Source organism: Rhinolophus sinicus, linkage group LG16 (genome assembly GCF_036562045.2).
Source record: "Rhinolophus sinicus isolate RSC01 linkage group LG16, ASM3656204v1, whole genome shotgun sequence".
NCBI lineage: Eukaryota > Metazoa > Chordata > Mammalia > Chiroptera > Rhinolophidae > Rhinolophus > Rhinolophus sinicus.
This window is the reverse complement of record NC_133765.1, coordinates 37,716,819-37,732,698: the sequence shown is the minus strand read 5'-3', so window position 1 is coordinate 37,732,698 and position 15,880 is coordinate 37,716,819. Positions and strand designations below refer to the sequence as shown.

At 47.6% G+C, this 15,880-nt stretch overlaps 1 protein-coding gene across 1 annotated transcript in view; it reads left to right on the top strand.

Annotated features, from left to right (window-relative positions):
• Positions 1-15,880, top strand: part of TMEM132D (transmembrane protein 132D) — a 412,457-nt gene that overhangs the window by 190,348 nt on the left and 206,229 nt on the right. The window contains exon 3 of the mRNA XM_074321404.1: positions 9,150-9,296. Within this exon, the coding sequence (XP_074177505.1) occupies positions 9,150-9,296 (147 nt within the window). The remainder of the gene's footprint in view (positions 1-9,149; positions 9,297-15,880) is intronic.

Below are 15,880 nucleotides of genomic sequence, written 5' to 3'. Positions count from 1 at the left end.
CTGCTCATTTCCAAAGTGGGATTTTCTTGTCCTCAGAGCGGCGATCCATTTCAAAGCCAGCCTGTATGGAGTAAAAGAACAATCTCTGGAAATCGCCCTGTCCCCTCCCTTTGTGACGTGCCCTGGGGGAGGCCTGGTGGAGGAAACACTCCAGGGCCGAGAGGCAGGAGCGTGCAGACCACCCAGCTCTGCGGACACACGTGCAGGCCTGAGGGACCTGGGAAGCAGAGACAGTATGAAAACTGGGGAGAGGCTGAGCCTGTGTCTCAGTGTCCAGTAATGAGGCAGTGACCGTGGTCAGCGAGAGAGGCATTTGCTGTAAAGATGAACAGGACTCCAGGCCAGAAAGGCCCCTGCTCGCAGCAGCGTTGGGTCCTGGGAGGAGATGGTCGCACAGGCCATTTCGCAGTGTGGAGGTCAGGGTTGGGGGAGGCTGTCTGAGTGTAGGTCAGCCTGACTCTCCTCCTGCACAACATCCCGCTGTCCCTATGCTGAGTCCCCTGTGTCCTGCGGAGGGGCAGAGAAGGAGACAGAGGCAGGTTGTCAGGGTTCCCAGAAGACACCCCACGGGGGCAGGGATGTTGAGCTAGAACCCACTGCGTCAAAGGAGAGCTCCTGGAGCCGCTCCCGTTAGTCCCCATGTGTGACCTCAAGCCAGCGGCTGGTCTGCTCTGTGCCTCAGCTTCTTCCTCTGTAAAATGGGGATAAAACTTGTCTCCATTACAGCGCTTGCAAAATCCTACCAGTTTTCCAACACGGCTCTTTTATGCGCTGGTTTCATTTTTCATTCCAGAAACACAACATGAGAAGTGTTGACGATGTGTCATCTGTTGTAGGGTCCCCACTGTGCTGTGGGGCGTTGTCTGTGGGGGACGTTTGCGTGTGTTGGGGTGAATGATGGGTAGATGGGAACTCTGTACTTTCTGCTCAGTTCTGCTGTGAACCCATCACTGCTCCAGGAAAACAGAGTTTATTAGTTTTTTAAAAGTGATATTTTAACATTAAAGTTTTAAGCGAAGACACATTTACTAGCTTTCCCACCCAACATTTTCCGGTCACTTTTTGGTCAGAGAACACTGTAGAGCAAATGTTAATTGTCGTCACATTGGGGTGGAAATCAGATCAATAAAAGGCTGCCCACTAGAGTTTGCAGAGCACCCGTGGGAATGACCTGTGCTGTGGGTTAAACTTTGTCTCTTCAAAGTCCCTATCTGCCAGTATCAGCAACTGACTCTGGGTTTGGAAATAGCTTGTGCAGAGATAATCAATACAATACTGTACTGGGCACTTGAAACTTGAAGACAGCAGATCTCATGTTCAATGTTCCCATCACAATAAAAAAGCAGAAATTAAAAATGGAAAAACTCAAGTCAAAATTTGCAAGTTGGGACAGTGGGGAGCTGGCCCTGTAGGTGGCCGATGGGCACTGGTGACGTCTTGCCCCAGGAATGGTTCTGTCAACCTCACACAGGGAGGTCTCAGGGGCACATTTATTGTTTTCAAACTGAAAGGCTATCTTTGAAATTGTGCTAACAGAAATGATTCTTGTTGAAATAGGCATCTAGATAACATTGGAAAAAAAAGAGGCAAATAGGAAGGAAATAGCCCTACCAGATATGAAGACGCGTTGTAAGCTATTGTGTTTAAAGAATTTGGGCCCATGAGAAGGCAGACAGATCAATAAAAGTGCACGGAGGGTCCAAAACTAAGCCTGAAAAACAGATGAATTTAGTACATATTAAAGATGGCATTTTAAAGCAACAGGTACTGGGTGAATCATTTAATAAACAGTGCTAATAAAATCCATATGGAGAAAAAATAAAGCTGTACCCTTCTTTCACACATTTCTCACACCAAAATAAATTCCAGATGGATCAAGAGATTAATTTCCTTACAAATGAATTTTCTAATAAACAATAGAAATAAGACCCACAAAACAAGAGAGATGGAAAAGGATGGAAACAGGTGTTGAATGAAAAAAGGGTCTTCAAATACAAGTATATGAAAACAAATTCAGTGCCCCTCAGCTTCATGAAATACTAGTTTTATTTATCAGTTCTGCGGGGATCAAAAAGGCAGGAAAAAAGGCACATTCAGACACCCTCAGTGGACGTGTAAATTGGGAGCGTCTCTGAATGGCGTTTTAGAAAGTTCTGTCAGAGCTGAGCAAGGCTCGTCTTTGACGTGGGTTCCTTCTTCAGGCACTTACGCAGCAGACACACGTGTACGTGTGTGTGTGTGTGTGTGTGTGTGTGTGTGAACTCTCTGAAGTACTGGCTGTAGTAACAAAGCTTGAAGTCACCCACTTGCCCATCTGAAGGGCCCCAGTCTGTCAGCTCTTGTTCAAATGCACCCACCCGTGGGGTAGTTGGTAGGTGTGAGGCGGGAATACAGTGGTGTCTGCGCACGCGGTTTAATTGTGGCTTTGCCGTTCGGCAGGTAGGTGGGTAATACAGTAAATTGAATCTCTCTAAGGTAGCCACCCCTCCCCTGGGGGCTCTATTCCCTTGGTGCCTTGCTTTCTTTTTCTTCACAGACTTATCAGCATAATAAATGTGCGTGTGTGGTCTCTCCCATGGGAACGTTAGTTCTGTGTCAACAGGAAACATGACTGTTTTTATTTGCGTTTCCAGCCCTGTGACTAGTGCCTGGAACACAGATGGGATTCGGAAAGTATGTGCTGAATGCATCGATGAGCAAATAAACCAACAAAGAGGCAGGTTTCACGTCTTACCTGGCGCCATTCATTAGATTCATTACCTGCTTAGTGGTTTGCACACTCGTACAACGCTTTGTTTTGGTTTTTTTGGTGGTGGACGGGGCTCCCTCTGAAGCTTCTGACAATCGGCACCCATGCCCACTCAGCCAGCGGGCTTCCTGTCCGCTGTGCAGTCCCTTCTGTCCTGGGCCCACTCGTCACCTGTCTTCTGTGCACTAGTGCCTGTAGGCAAGACTGACCTTTGGACCCTTGTCAGGAACTGAGAGTCAGAGGAGAACCAGGTGCTTCCTTGCTGCAGGCGTCGGGCTCTGAGGTTGCCTGCACAGAGTGATGGAGCATCTGTCTGTGCCGGCAGAGAAAGCCCACAGGCCAGGTGTAATGGGATGTCAAGCGCAACTCATCGAGGCCCCAGGAGACAAAGCGAAGCAGTGGGCCTAGCCGGCAGCCGGACGTCACATGTCGCTCAGGCTGGGGCCACGCCGCGGTGTTCTGCTTTGGCTCTGCAACTCTTCGGCGCTCCTGAAGTGATCGGCAGCCAGCCCGGCCCCTGCGTTTCAGTATTGTATTTGTCCTTGAAGAGAGACTGGGACGATCAGTGACCATAGCTGCTGCATACAGTCGAGCAGGTTGGGCACTGCTCAACTCTAGGTGGCCCATGCGTGTCATCGCCTGTTCTGTGAATGGTGCTCCCTGGGGTTGGTCAGGGCACAGGTTGTGATGCCGTGTGGCAGTTCTGGGCAGGACCCTGGTCATATAAAGAAGTGAATGAAGTGCGCAGACGTGACGAGTGCAGTGTTGGTGGGTGAGCTTCAGCGTGATGGAAGTTCAGGCGACTTTCACCCTCGTGTGCAGCTCATTGCTTTTCCACCTGGAGCAATTCCAGCCTCTTGATCAGGACAAACGTGATAAAGCTGTGGTTGTTTCGTGTGTGTGTGTGTGTGTGTGTGTGTGTGGAGGGGAGGACGTAGGTAAAGTGCGTTTCTACACCTGGACGCCTCAGTGACGCTGCACAGGCAGTGTGACGTTTCCACATCGCTCGGTGACGCGCTGATTCAGTCACTCGTTCAGAATGGGATTAACTTCCTGCGTCCCAGCCAGCAGCATCTCAAACTGATGACACCGCTGCTTCCAGCCCTCAGATGCCTTGTCTAGCCAGGCGGTGTTGTAAAACCTTGGGATTTCACATAACATGAGGGTTTCTGGCCTCCCTTGAGTCTGTAAAGATTCGGCGGCATCAGGCCCCAGTGGCAGGGGACCTGGAGGTGACGGCAGCCCCTGTGGGTGAGGTATGCCCTCACAGTTGAGTTGCCAGGCCCTAGTTTAGTTTGTACTTTCTAACAAGTGACACACGCCCCACGTGCAGGGCCTTTCGATGTTTGCTTAGTCGTCAGTTACTGACTGGCTGTGGGTCTGGCCTCGTGGGGCGGGTCCCACTCTCTCCTCTCCTGGCCCCTCCCGCGGGGCCTTGGAGACGCCCCTTCCTCTTGCAAACAAACCCCTCTGTGTTTCGGGTCCCCCAGGTGGCCATCCTTTGACAGCGGGACTGCACCCTGCAGCTCCCCGTGTCCTTCCAGCACTTGCAACCCCTCCCTGGGAGGCAACCATCAAAATCAGTTTGCCTGGGAGCGACTGGCCTTCATTCTAAGTTTCACTTGACCACAAAGATGGCAGCGTGAGAGCAGCTGCCCACACCCTCACGACGATGTGAACGCAGCGAGCAGGAGAGCTCGCGTCCATGTCCCCGCTCCTCTGTCCATTTACTTCACTCATGGAGTTTCTCCATCCCGTGCTGGGGACTGAGGGCTCCTGTGCTGGGGACTGAGGGCTCCCGTGGGTTCAGCAGTCCCCTCAGGAGGGCGTGTGCCCTCAGGGCGATGCACAGTGTCTCACCGAGACGGGAACATACAGGACCTTTCAGCATGTTTATTTGTAATTGCATCGTTTTTCACTTACATTTCTGCGTGTGCTTTACAGCGCACATTTCATTATTTCAGTAGGCCACGTGTAAACTTGATACATAAATATGCCCCCGTCAAGGCTGAATGCTAGGGACATCTTACTGGTCAGAGTGCATGATAAAATGTATTTGGGCCCTGCTGGCTAGGTTATGATGTAACTAGGGCCTGCTCTTCTGGTCTTTAATTGCATGTACTGCGACAGTCCCAAAGCCATGGCAGATACTTAGCAAAGGGGATTCCCCTGGTAGAAGGTGGGGCCAGTGTCACAGGCAGGGACAGTGGGATGTGATTCTCCGAGAATTGCTATAACATCAAGAACAAGCACATTCATACAGTTGTTGGCTGGGGCAGGGCCGAGACGGAGAAAGGGGCTGGACGTGGTTCTTAGTATAAAGGCTGTGTTCTAGCTGTGGGCTTGGGGGGAGACAGCACCTCGTAAATTGTTCCCGGTCAGTTAGAAATGAGAAGCGATGAGTGATGACAGAATATGGCAATATAGCTACTGCACATGAGAGAACACAGCATATCTCTCCTTTTCCTCAATTAAGGAGAGAAAATAAATAAGGAGACCGGGAGAAATTCAGAAGAGCTTGGCTTTGACCCAGAGGTGCTTTGGTTGGACTTGGAACCAATGGGCGAGAAGCAGGTTTCCATCCGTCACTCTTCCCAGGCCCACAGTCCCTGTGACGGGGCAGCCTCTGCTGTTCCCCAGAACACCAGCGAAGGCAGGTGGGCCGGCAGGAACAACAGATATGCACCCAGTTCTGAACCCAGGTCCCCAGTGCTTCAGCTGTGTCACTGGCTACTGTGCTTGGAACACACACTCTCATGCACCACGTATGTGTGTTTACATACATGTGTATTTATATGTGTATGTGTGTGGATATGTGTACATAGATGTACGTACAAAGGGTGCCAACAAAATGGATGCACATTTTAAGAAAGGAAACAACTGGATTAAAATTGTAATGCTCAATATATACCAATAACAAAAGATGAATACAGGTCATGTGTATACATTTTTTGGTACCCCCAGTGTATGTGTGTGTGTGTATGCATGAGCGCACGCACACGCATACACACACACACACACACACACACACTGTAGGTCTATTATGTTTTGAAAACACAATATACCCTAACCCAAGCAAGGTTTGTTTACATGAATCTGCAGTGCGCGTGCATACAAGGGGGGCAAATTATGGCTTTCCCTCCCACGATGGTAGATATGTTATTAAGTATAAATACACAGCATAGTGTCTTCGGAAATCAAGTGCTATGTTTATCTCTGGATAATGAAGCTGTCAGTGTAACCTGTATTTATTGAACCACCAGTAGGTTATAAAACTTCCATTAATGAATGTAAGTAACTCAGTCATCATAAACAAAGGAAGGAATTAGCCTTTGGTTCAGACCCAGTGAAGCCAGACTGCATGTGTTCTGAGAATTACCTTAATGGTTCCTAAACACTACCACTTACCGCTCTGAGATTAGTGTTTCAGAACCATTCCCCCAGCACAAAGCGTGTTCCGCACTTACCGTAGCAACGTCTGAGGGCTAACTGCCCACCCCCCCAAATCCGTCGTTCTCAGTTCCGTGACAGCTCTGGGCACGGCCCCTTCTCCACCTCAGAGCCTCTGACGCATGCCCTAGAAATGTGTCTTCTCTTATGAAAATATTCTGTGTCTGCGAAAGGCCACTTCCTGGAACCTTCAGAAAGACTCTCCCCTTAGAAATCGCGCTATTAATTAGAGCTTCAGAGGCTGCAGTAGCTTTATTACCAACACACACTGGGTACTTCGTGGGTTAAATCAGCAACTGTGTTTGTTTCTAAGAACTGAAAAAAATGATTCCTTGGAGAAAATTTACCTGCATTTCAAATGACCTACTTATGAACATAGTTGAAGACCAGTATGGGCGCATTCTGTCAGAAAAAGCCTCTGCACGGAGTTATCCTGTATGATACAAAGAGCGCCCAGTCCAGGTTGATGAGCTGTTTATTTAAGCACGTTGGATTCAGTAAAACCCCAGCGCACGGTAATTGGGGCAGCTCTTAGAATTCATCTTAATGGGACAGTTGCCGTCCTTAGTGAGCTGAACTTACTTTTACCACCACACACATCTTGGTTGCCCGACTTTAAATGATTTCCTGCAAGGCAGGCAGCATAGCTCAGTCACCTGCATGCTTCGTGACTCTCGGCCAATGCATACAGTTTCCAGCTCATACACGACCGTATTCAGAGCGCTGGCCAGTGCAGTGGTCATTTGCAACACAAAACATTTTACTAATTTTTCCTGTAGAAACGATGCTGTATGTTACATGAGGGTCACCTTCTAAAAATGCTCACTCTAGCTCTGGCGGCCACACAACTCCTATTTTCTTTGTAGACTAGTCAAATCAGTATGTGTGTTGGGGTCCCCAAGACCACCCCTGGGAAGGCTCACGGGACTCAGCATATAGTCACAATCACGGCTAAGATTTATTATAGCGAAAGCGCACAAAGTGAACCCAGGAAGGGGACAGGTGCATGGGGTGACGCCTGGAGGAGAGCGGGCAGTCTTGTGTAAGTCCACTGGGGTCCCAGGATGCCCTTGGTGCCTCCAGCACAGAGCCCACCTCAGCCTAGGAGCCCTGGGTGTTTTTTGGGGTCTGGTCACCTTGGTACCCTCTGCCTGGCACACACCGTCATTCTAGACTGCCAGGAAGAAAGCCGGTGTCCAGCATGAACCACATTGTCTGAATAAGACAGGCCCGGCGGGTCCCCCTTATCAGGAAGTGGCCAGAACCTGCGGGAAATCCAGGTGCCCAGGTGCCCCCAGGGGCCAGCCTGCCAGCAGCCTTTCTGCAGAGGGTAGCCCAGACCTGCGGCGTGATCTCCTTCCTGTTTTAAAGTTGTTGCTGTGGGAAGTCATGTTCTTGGTGTCAGGGGCAGGCCGTCCTCCTTCTGTCTCCAAACCCCAGTCCTAAGAAGACGTTCTCCTCCCCCCACACTGGTCTCCTCCCATCGTGAGAGTGAAGATTGGGTGGTGAGGCTGGGTCCGTCTTGCCACTATGTTCATGCAGGTACGGCAGTCAGAAATCTGGAGCGTGTACTCTGAGTCTGCTGCTCTGGGCATCATCTTCTGCCCCCTGTCACCATCAAATGGCCCCACTTGTCCCTGGTGTTTCTGATCCTGAACTCTTCACAGGTCACCCGAGGGACTGAGCAGAGAAAACACAACAGGAAGCACGAGTTTTTCAAACATATAGGCCAGTTCATACATCAGGCTGTTTGCAAGTCATTGCATCATCCCTTTACCATACATTTTCCATTCCACGTGTGTGTTTCCCTCAAAATTTCTTAGAGGAAAATAAGGATGCCCAGAGGAGACCAGTTCTGCTGTGTCCCCTTCCTCACTCGTCCAGCTCGTCAATAAGGAATGACGTCACTGATAAACCCATTGGCAGGTCATCTCTCCCTTCCCATGGATGAATGAAGGAAGGACCAAATGAATGGAGGACAGAAATAATAAACATGGTCTATGATGGGGGTACCCTGGCTTCGGTAAATTTGTCTTTGTCTCACGTTGGAGTAGATGTTAGATCTCATGACATGTGCCGACCAATGCTGAGTAACAGAATGTGAGCGGGGTCAAAGTGAATGGTTTTGCTACCGGAGAGTTTTACAAGTCAAGGAAGGCACCCAGCATGGTTCCACCTGCAATGCGGTCAGGAGCCATTTCAAATCCTGGGTCACCTGCTCATGAGCTGTGTGATCCCAAGTTTCTCAACTGTTCCCTGACAATTAAAACACTACTGACCTCACAGGGCATGTGTGGGGATTAAATGAGATAAAGTTATGATGAAGTTAAATGAGCACCTGTTTTCTGCTAAGTCATCAATAAGCATTGGTGATGGTGATGGTGGTGATGGTGATGGTGACGATGGTGGTGATGGTGATGGTGGATCAGTTTACATCTCAGCTCCTGTTTCCTATTCCTGTACCTGTTTGAGCTGCAGCCCCTCATTTGGAACTTGGAACATTTTTAAGAAAATTAAACAATACAGGTGATGTGCCATTAGTACTTGTTATAGGAGACATTCAATGAATGTGTAGTGTTATTAATTTTACTTTTGAAGTTTTAATTCATTTCCTTTTTGAATTTAGTTTTAACAGCCTAGGGGGTCTCAGGAAATTCTTTTTTTAAAAATTAAAGCCACCTACTAGCACAATGTTTCTCTGTTTTTTTCTGTCAGCGATGCTTGCTACTGTCAATGTGCTGTTCCAGCTCCTGTGTTAAAGGCAGGAATAAGGGGGAGGTGGGATAAGTAGGACAGACGGATTGGAAGGTGACTGCAAACATGTGACTAAATTCTATTAGCCATGAGCTTACACCTGCCAGACAACAGTATGTGCTAAGCTCTCCGTGTTCCCAGCAGCAACCCCGGGTCCCCCAGTGCTGGCTCAGCTGTGCTCTTCTGTCTCCAACAGGGTGAAGGTGAAGAAGGGCCTGCGCGTGGCTGGGGTCAGAGCCAGCAGCCCCTCCATCTGGGAGGTCAAGGAGAGCTCGGACTACATGGGCAAGTACGCGCCTGCTGCCATCGTTTGTCAGAAGACATCTGCAGGCTCGGACAACAGGTGAGTCCCAACCACCTTGGCTATGTTCAGATTCGCCGCGGCTTGGTTTTCTCAGGTTTGCTAGTAACCGTTCTTGCCACGGATGCGGGTGGCGTGTGCCGGCTCTAACGTGAGCGCCCTTGGCTAAGATGGATGGAACCCTTCATTTGGTCAAGGTGGGCTGTTACTCACAGCAGACCTCCTTAAAGCCCAGCGCAACTCCGGTCACCTGCCAGGACTGACCCGCGAGGGGGTGGTTCCCTACAAATGGTGGTACATGCCCCTGGAGTGGCCTCTTTCTAATCCACATTGTTAGGTGAACCGCAAGTCTGGAAGCGTCTGCTAAAATGGCCCATTTGCAAGGGTTAGAAACAAGGTGCACGTTTCTGTGGGCACCCGGGGCGTCTGCCACACTGGCCGTGCAAATTCACACTGATGGCTGTGCAGGCGTTTTCTGATGGGGAGGCTCGCAAACCACTCGGCAGAAATTAAGACCTTCCTCTGGCTCTGATACCCACCAAATGAGACCCAGTCGATTTGAGAGAGACTGGAAGCTCGGTAGTTCTGATTTACTCCTGTTTCACTTGTGGCTCCGGAGGATTCCATCTGGTCACGTCCTTTTGCCACGTTTAGGTTCCTCTTTGCTCTTTATGCTACTGGAAATCGAAACAGTGATGGAACAGACAAATCCCAGGTATGTAGTAAATCACTTCTGGAGTCAGATTTTTGAGCTTCAGAGCGCGATATTTCTTTTAATACAGAAGTTATGAATCTCAGCTGATGGCTATTACACGTTTTTAGGGGGACTTATTTCCAAAGAACTTCAGACAGCAGTTTGGGATGATTTAACTTGGATCCCCTTCTTTACCCCGTGCGGCTCCCTCCAGGCTTTGGTTCTGAATTCTCAAGCTCTGGTGTGTGCCTTCCCTTTTGTGACGCTGCTTCAGGAGTTTTTCTTGGAGAGTTGCTTGCAGGGCAAATGAGAGGGCAAAGAGAGAGTCTGTATTTGAGGGCTGCCGTCGATGTTTATATAGTAGTAGGTATAGCAACCAACTAACAGAGGCGCACACAGCCAGGTGCACCACGCCACTCATGGGACTTGGGAAATAAGGTCCCCACAGTAAAGGTTTATTTTATGTGGTGCAGTTAGCAGAAACGAGGAAGGATGGGTGGATACACAGATAGGCAGACAGACAAATGATAAGTAGGCAGGTAGATAGATGGAGCCGCACGCAGACACATTACTCTATGATGTATCCAGAAGAGGAGGAACTGGGGGGAACGTGCTCTTCTTTTCTCTTCCCTCTTCTTGCCGGCTGCCGTATGGAGTATCATTGGTACAAGCGGTTGCAGCATTACCTGTGAAACAGCTCGGAACTGCACAGGGATTTGAACCATTGGAAAACTAGGGTTCTTTCTTTACTTTTGCCTTTCTGTCTAAGAGTTCGATCAGATCTCCTGCGGACCGGAGAAGAAGTAAGGGGACTTTCCAAGGGGCGCTTGTCCCCACTAAGGTGTAAGCTGCCTTTTATGCGTCCCTTCTGACAGGTGCTCCCAAGACCTTTACTCTTGTTTAAGTGGAGCAGAAACCTGACATCTCTGGAGCGCATTGCAATGTACACGTGTGGCGCTGCCATGTGTCTGTCTCATCTGGTACCGGTATCTTCTCTAAGGAACAAGACCCTGCGTGGGTTGGGTTATCAGCGACGCCTTGAAAAGGCCCGAGGTCATAATGCCATTCCCTAGGGAGAACCTTCCTTATCCCTTTGGAGAGTCTGAAGTCAGCTCTCATCCCTACTATGGGTCCGGATGGTGGGAGAAAGCATGCACACCCAGAGACACTCACATATACCCACGTATGTGTGTCTCTGTGTGCAGTATATATGTACACATAGTATGTTACGCATGCATGTGCAGTACATTATGTGTGTATGTGTACATACAGTATAACATATTCAGTGTGTGCGTATATAGTATATGATGTGTCGGTGTACGTAATATATGCATATGTACATAGTAAGTGCATATAGAACGTGCATCTGTATGATACAGGCATTTGGTAGCTGCTTGTATACGCACATACACTTTGTGTGTGTCTTATATATATATACATATGTGTTGATGCAGAAACTTATTTTTTGGAGTTCCGTTCTTACACTAAAGCTGGGAAGGCTCTGCTTACGGAGGAAGCTGTAGAGTGGAAGCTCTTTGGTTTGGGACCCCTGTCTGTCTTGTTTGCAGCCCCGGCAGCGGTGTCTGATATACGCTGGTCTCTCCGGAAATGCTTGTATAATGACGTTCTAGAATTCAGCTCTGTCTGTGTTGTCGTGTGCAAATCCATACGGATGCATCTTGAATAGTCTGCAGTGCATCTGTTCAAAAAACTAAGGTGTATAATAACATCTGTACTGAGGCCCCATGTGGGGGAAACCAAGAGAAGAGAGTGTTTTTGAGCAGAGGAACTGTCAGCTGTGATTTCTGCTGGGTTAGCTGGGAAGTTGGGGGTGGGAGGGATAAGGCTAAATATAGATTTTTACTGTGAGCCATTGGGACTGTGATTTTTCTTTTTTTCTTTACTATGTGCATGTGTTACCATTTAATAAAGTGTAGAGTTAAAAGAGAAAATTTTTTGAATATGATAAATTCATTAATATGTTCAACTTTTATCCGCCATCACAATTTTTCATTGTGCCGTTGCCTTTATGGAATTAAATAAAGAAAAACCATGTGCCACCCTTAGGATAGTGCGTGGACCGTGGGGAGAGCCTTTGCTCTTTATCTTAAGGGTAATTGGAAACCATGTTTTGGGGGGGAGGTTTTAATGTTAGTAGGTTTTGCTTCAGAAACTGATTTGCTTTAAAAATTCTTCCTACTCCTTTGGAGTGTTTTTCAGTCCTCTTAACAGTCAGAGTCAGATAATCGCAATGAAAGGAGTTGTCTTAATTAGCTTGAGAGTCAGGGCTGTTACATCGCTGATAATTCACCGTGGATCGCAAAGTCCTGTTAATGAAGTTAAGTCCCTGTGACGGGTGCAGTTTTATGGATTAAGGCCCCCTTATGGGCTCGTGATGAACGGAACAGAAACGAGTGAAGATCTCTTATCTAAGATGCATTACACCCTCCTTTTTGGAAGAAGGTTTTTGCTGAAAACCTTATCATCACAGTATTAACATATAAATGTGAGCGCAGCTATCAGGCCCCTTGTGACTAAGCCCTGCCAGGAAATACTGTGGAGCCGAAGCAGAATAAGCAATGACGTCCTTCTGTCCGTCAAATTCTGGTTTGCATTCTCAGAACCTTGCTCACTGTAGCACTGTGTAAACGTAGGTAAATGTGTACCAAAAGCCATGTATTTTCATTTCTTTGCTCTTCTCTGCATAGATGAGTGTTTCTCAGAGTTTCCTGTGGTTGCTACTTAAATGCTTATAGGTGGTACATAAAAATGAGACTATATTCAATAAAGTTGAATGACAGAAACGTACATGCTTTTCAGTTCTCTGTCAGTTCAGACTTCTGATTGAAGAGAATTTCATCTCCTTTAACTCACCTGTCCTCAAAGCCTCTATCCTTTGCTAATATGGTGTAGAAGGGAAGAGTACGTAGCTAGGCGTCAATCTTTTTTTAATATAATTATCTATTTCATATGATACGAATTTTCCATTTATTGTCGGTAATGCGTTTCATTTTAAAATAAATATATTTTAAGTATTAACATAAGCTGTCATAAATAAAGAATAATTGATACTTCAAATATAGACAGATATTAAAATCATGAAAGTATGTTCAAAGTTAATATACACTGGTATCGCTAAATATATCTCATGCTATATTTGCTAGGATTAGGTTTGACTGTTTCATTTTTAATGCAAATAGGGGTGACTTAAGGAACAAAGAGGTCTATTTCTGTCTCACTCAAAGGAAGCCCTGAGGAGGTGGGTGATGGCTGGTGTGGCAACTCTCCAGGACCATCAGGGCCGCAGACAACGATCTTTCTTCAACAGCTAATTCATGCCTTTCGTCCTCCTGGAGTAAGATACCTCCAGTCCTCACATCTGCATTGCAGGCCAAAGAAAAGTGACAGACAGGGGTCTTCTCAGCTGGATCAACTCACTTTAAGCAACTGTCTTGGACATTCATGCCGAACCCCAGTTCTCTCTTGTCTCTCCTTCATCGACACTTAATCACATGACCACAGCAGACTTCAGAGTAAAACAGAAAACATCGTTCATTACAGGCAGCCATGTGCCAGCTCAGAATCCGCTTCCTGCTCCAAACACACAAGAGCAGACTCGCTGGGCCGGGCCGCCACAGGCCTGTCTCTGTAATGAATGCGTGTTGTGGGATTTCCGATAGAGTGACAAAGACAGCGCGGTGCCTAACCACCTCCTTCATTCTACCACATTCCCATGGAAATGTCCTGTGAATGTAACAGGTGGGAGACCCACGCCAGGAACGCGCTAGAAAAGTTACGATGTGTAAGTTAGAAGCAGAGAACGTTTGGTGAAGGGCTGACAGGGCTGGGAGGAGGAGAATGCAAAGACGACCAGTCTCAAATGTGCGTAAAAAAGGACCTGGAAGGAAAGAAGAGACCCAGGCCCCCAGAACAAGTCAGGGCCATCTCCTACTAGAGACAGGAGCTTGTGGCACAGGTGGGCCCAAGCACGTCAGAAGCTCCAGCGTTCATCTCCTGACAGGTAATTGTGCTAGACAGGTCACTGGGGGAGGGGAACACCTTTGGGGCAGGGTACCCAAATGGGCAGAAAGCCCACAGACTCCCGAAAATATCACCATAAGAAAGAATCTGGGGAAAACCTTTGCCAATCAGAGACACGGACAGAGTTTCTTTCCTGAATCAGAGGTGATGTGAAACACTGATCAGTGTTCTCAGACTCAGAAGCAGCAGCGTATCATGAAAGATGGATCAGCCAGTGAGGAGAAGCAGACATCTGAGGTGAGAAAGACGGTAGAAGGTGAGAAGCACACGGCCGTCAGATTGGCTGCAGTGGAAAACAAGACGTGACATTGAGCAGAAACTTCAGGACACAGAGAAGCTTCAGAGGAGAAAATAACAAAGAAGTGAAAGTAAGAGAGAGAAATGTCTGGAAATCAATCCAGTAAAATAGTTTAAAAAGAAGAATGTCCCCAGGAACAGGTGGGCGTGACCCGAGCTACCATAAGATTCATGCTGCTACTTATGTCCCCAAGAGAGTTAAAAGCAAACAGACGACTGCACAGAAACTAGGGACGGGGACTCCACAGCAGCGTGAATCCTAACAGCCGCAGGTGAACGGGTAAACACAGGTGGTCTGTCCATTCAGTGGAGTATTATGTGGCCATGAAAACGAGAGCTGTGTGGACACACACGGCAACATGCCTGAGCCTTGGAAACTTGGTGCCGAGTCAGATAAGCCACACAGACAACCACACGTTGTATGATTCCATTTGTGTGAGGTGTCCACACAGGCAAGTCCTGTGATACAGGAAGTAGATTCGTGATCGCCGGGGGCTCAGGGAGAAGAGAATGGAACCTGACGGCTAATGGGTGTGGGATTTGGGGGGACTATGAAAACTATTTTAAAATTAGATAGCGGTGACTGAGTTGTACCATTTTGTGACTAAAGTGAAAATACCCAAAAACTACTGAGTGGTACACTTTAAATGATGATTTTTATAGTATATTAATTGTATCCTAATAAATCCGTTACAAAAATCAGTAGATTACGAAAGAGCTTACCAGATAGCACCAATTCTGTTTATCAATAAACACGGGCAGGAGAACCTAAGAAGCTTCCGTCAGAATGCTGACAGCCATCCCCACAGCCGGCGGTAGTTCTGCGGTTCCCATTTTCCCTTCCTTTGCTCAGTGTGTATTTCTGAAAATTCCCCCAGTGAACATGGATTGTTTTGAATGAGGAGAAGAGACGATCCGGAAAAGGGGAAATCAAGTTGTGATGCACTGAGACTGTGGAAATGTTTCCTCGAGCCCTGGGTGTTGGTCTGTGTTGTTGGCTGAGTGAATGCTGACTATTTGGGGAGGCCGTACCCGTCCGCTGGCTCGCCCAAATTTGAAGCCAGAAAGATCTGGCCTCTTTTTGGTTCAGGCGAAAATGACGTGCAGTGGATATTCTAGGTTGCTTAAAAATGTTCCGTTTTGCTTTAGAAAGCGAAGTTTTAATGTTGGCACTTTACTGCTGCTTCACTGTGTCAAGATGACAGACCAAGTGATGGAAAATAAAGATCTTAAGAGTTTTTGAACATTAATGCAGTAATTTGATTAGAGATGTTTGCCAGCAATCCGTCTTTCGTGATATAGTTCAAGTCTTCTGACACCCAGAACCTAAGTTTGACAACAACAAAACCTGAGACGTTGGTATAAGGTTTTGCAAATGATGTGTTTCCTGTGGCAAGTGTGATTTTTCAGCATCCTCGTCACTGACTCTTGTGGATTACAATAGTCATCATATTACATCTGAATGGTAATTCCTTCACAGAGAGTAGAAAGAACGTGAGTGTAAGATTCAGGAACTCTCACCTTTATTCCTCATGTCTTGCTGGCCGTCTCACATTTCACCAGAGAGGGAACAAGAGGCTCAGCATCTTCTGTG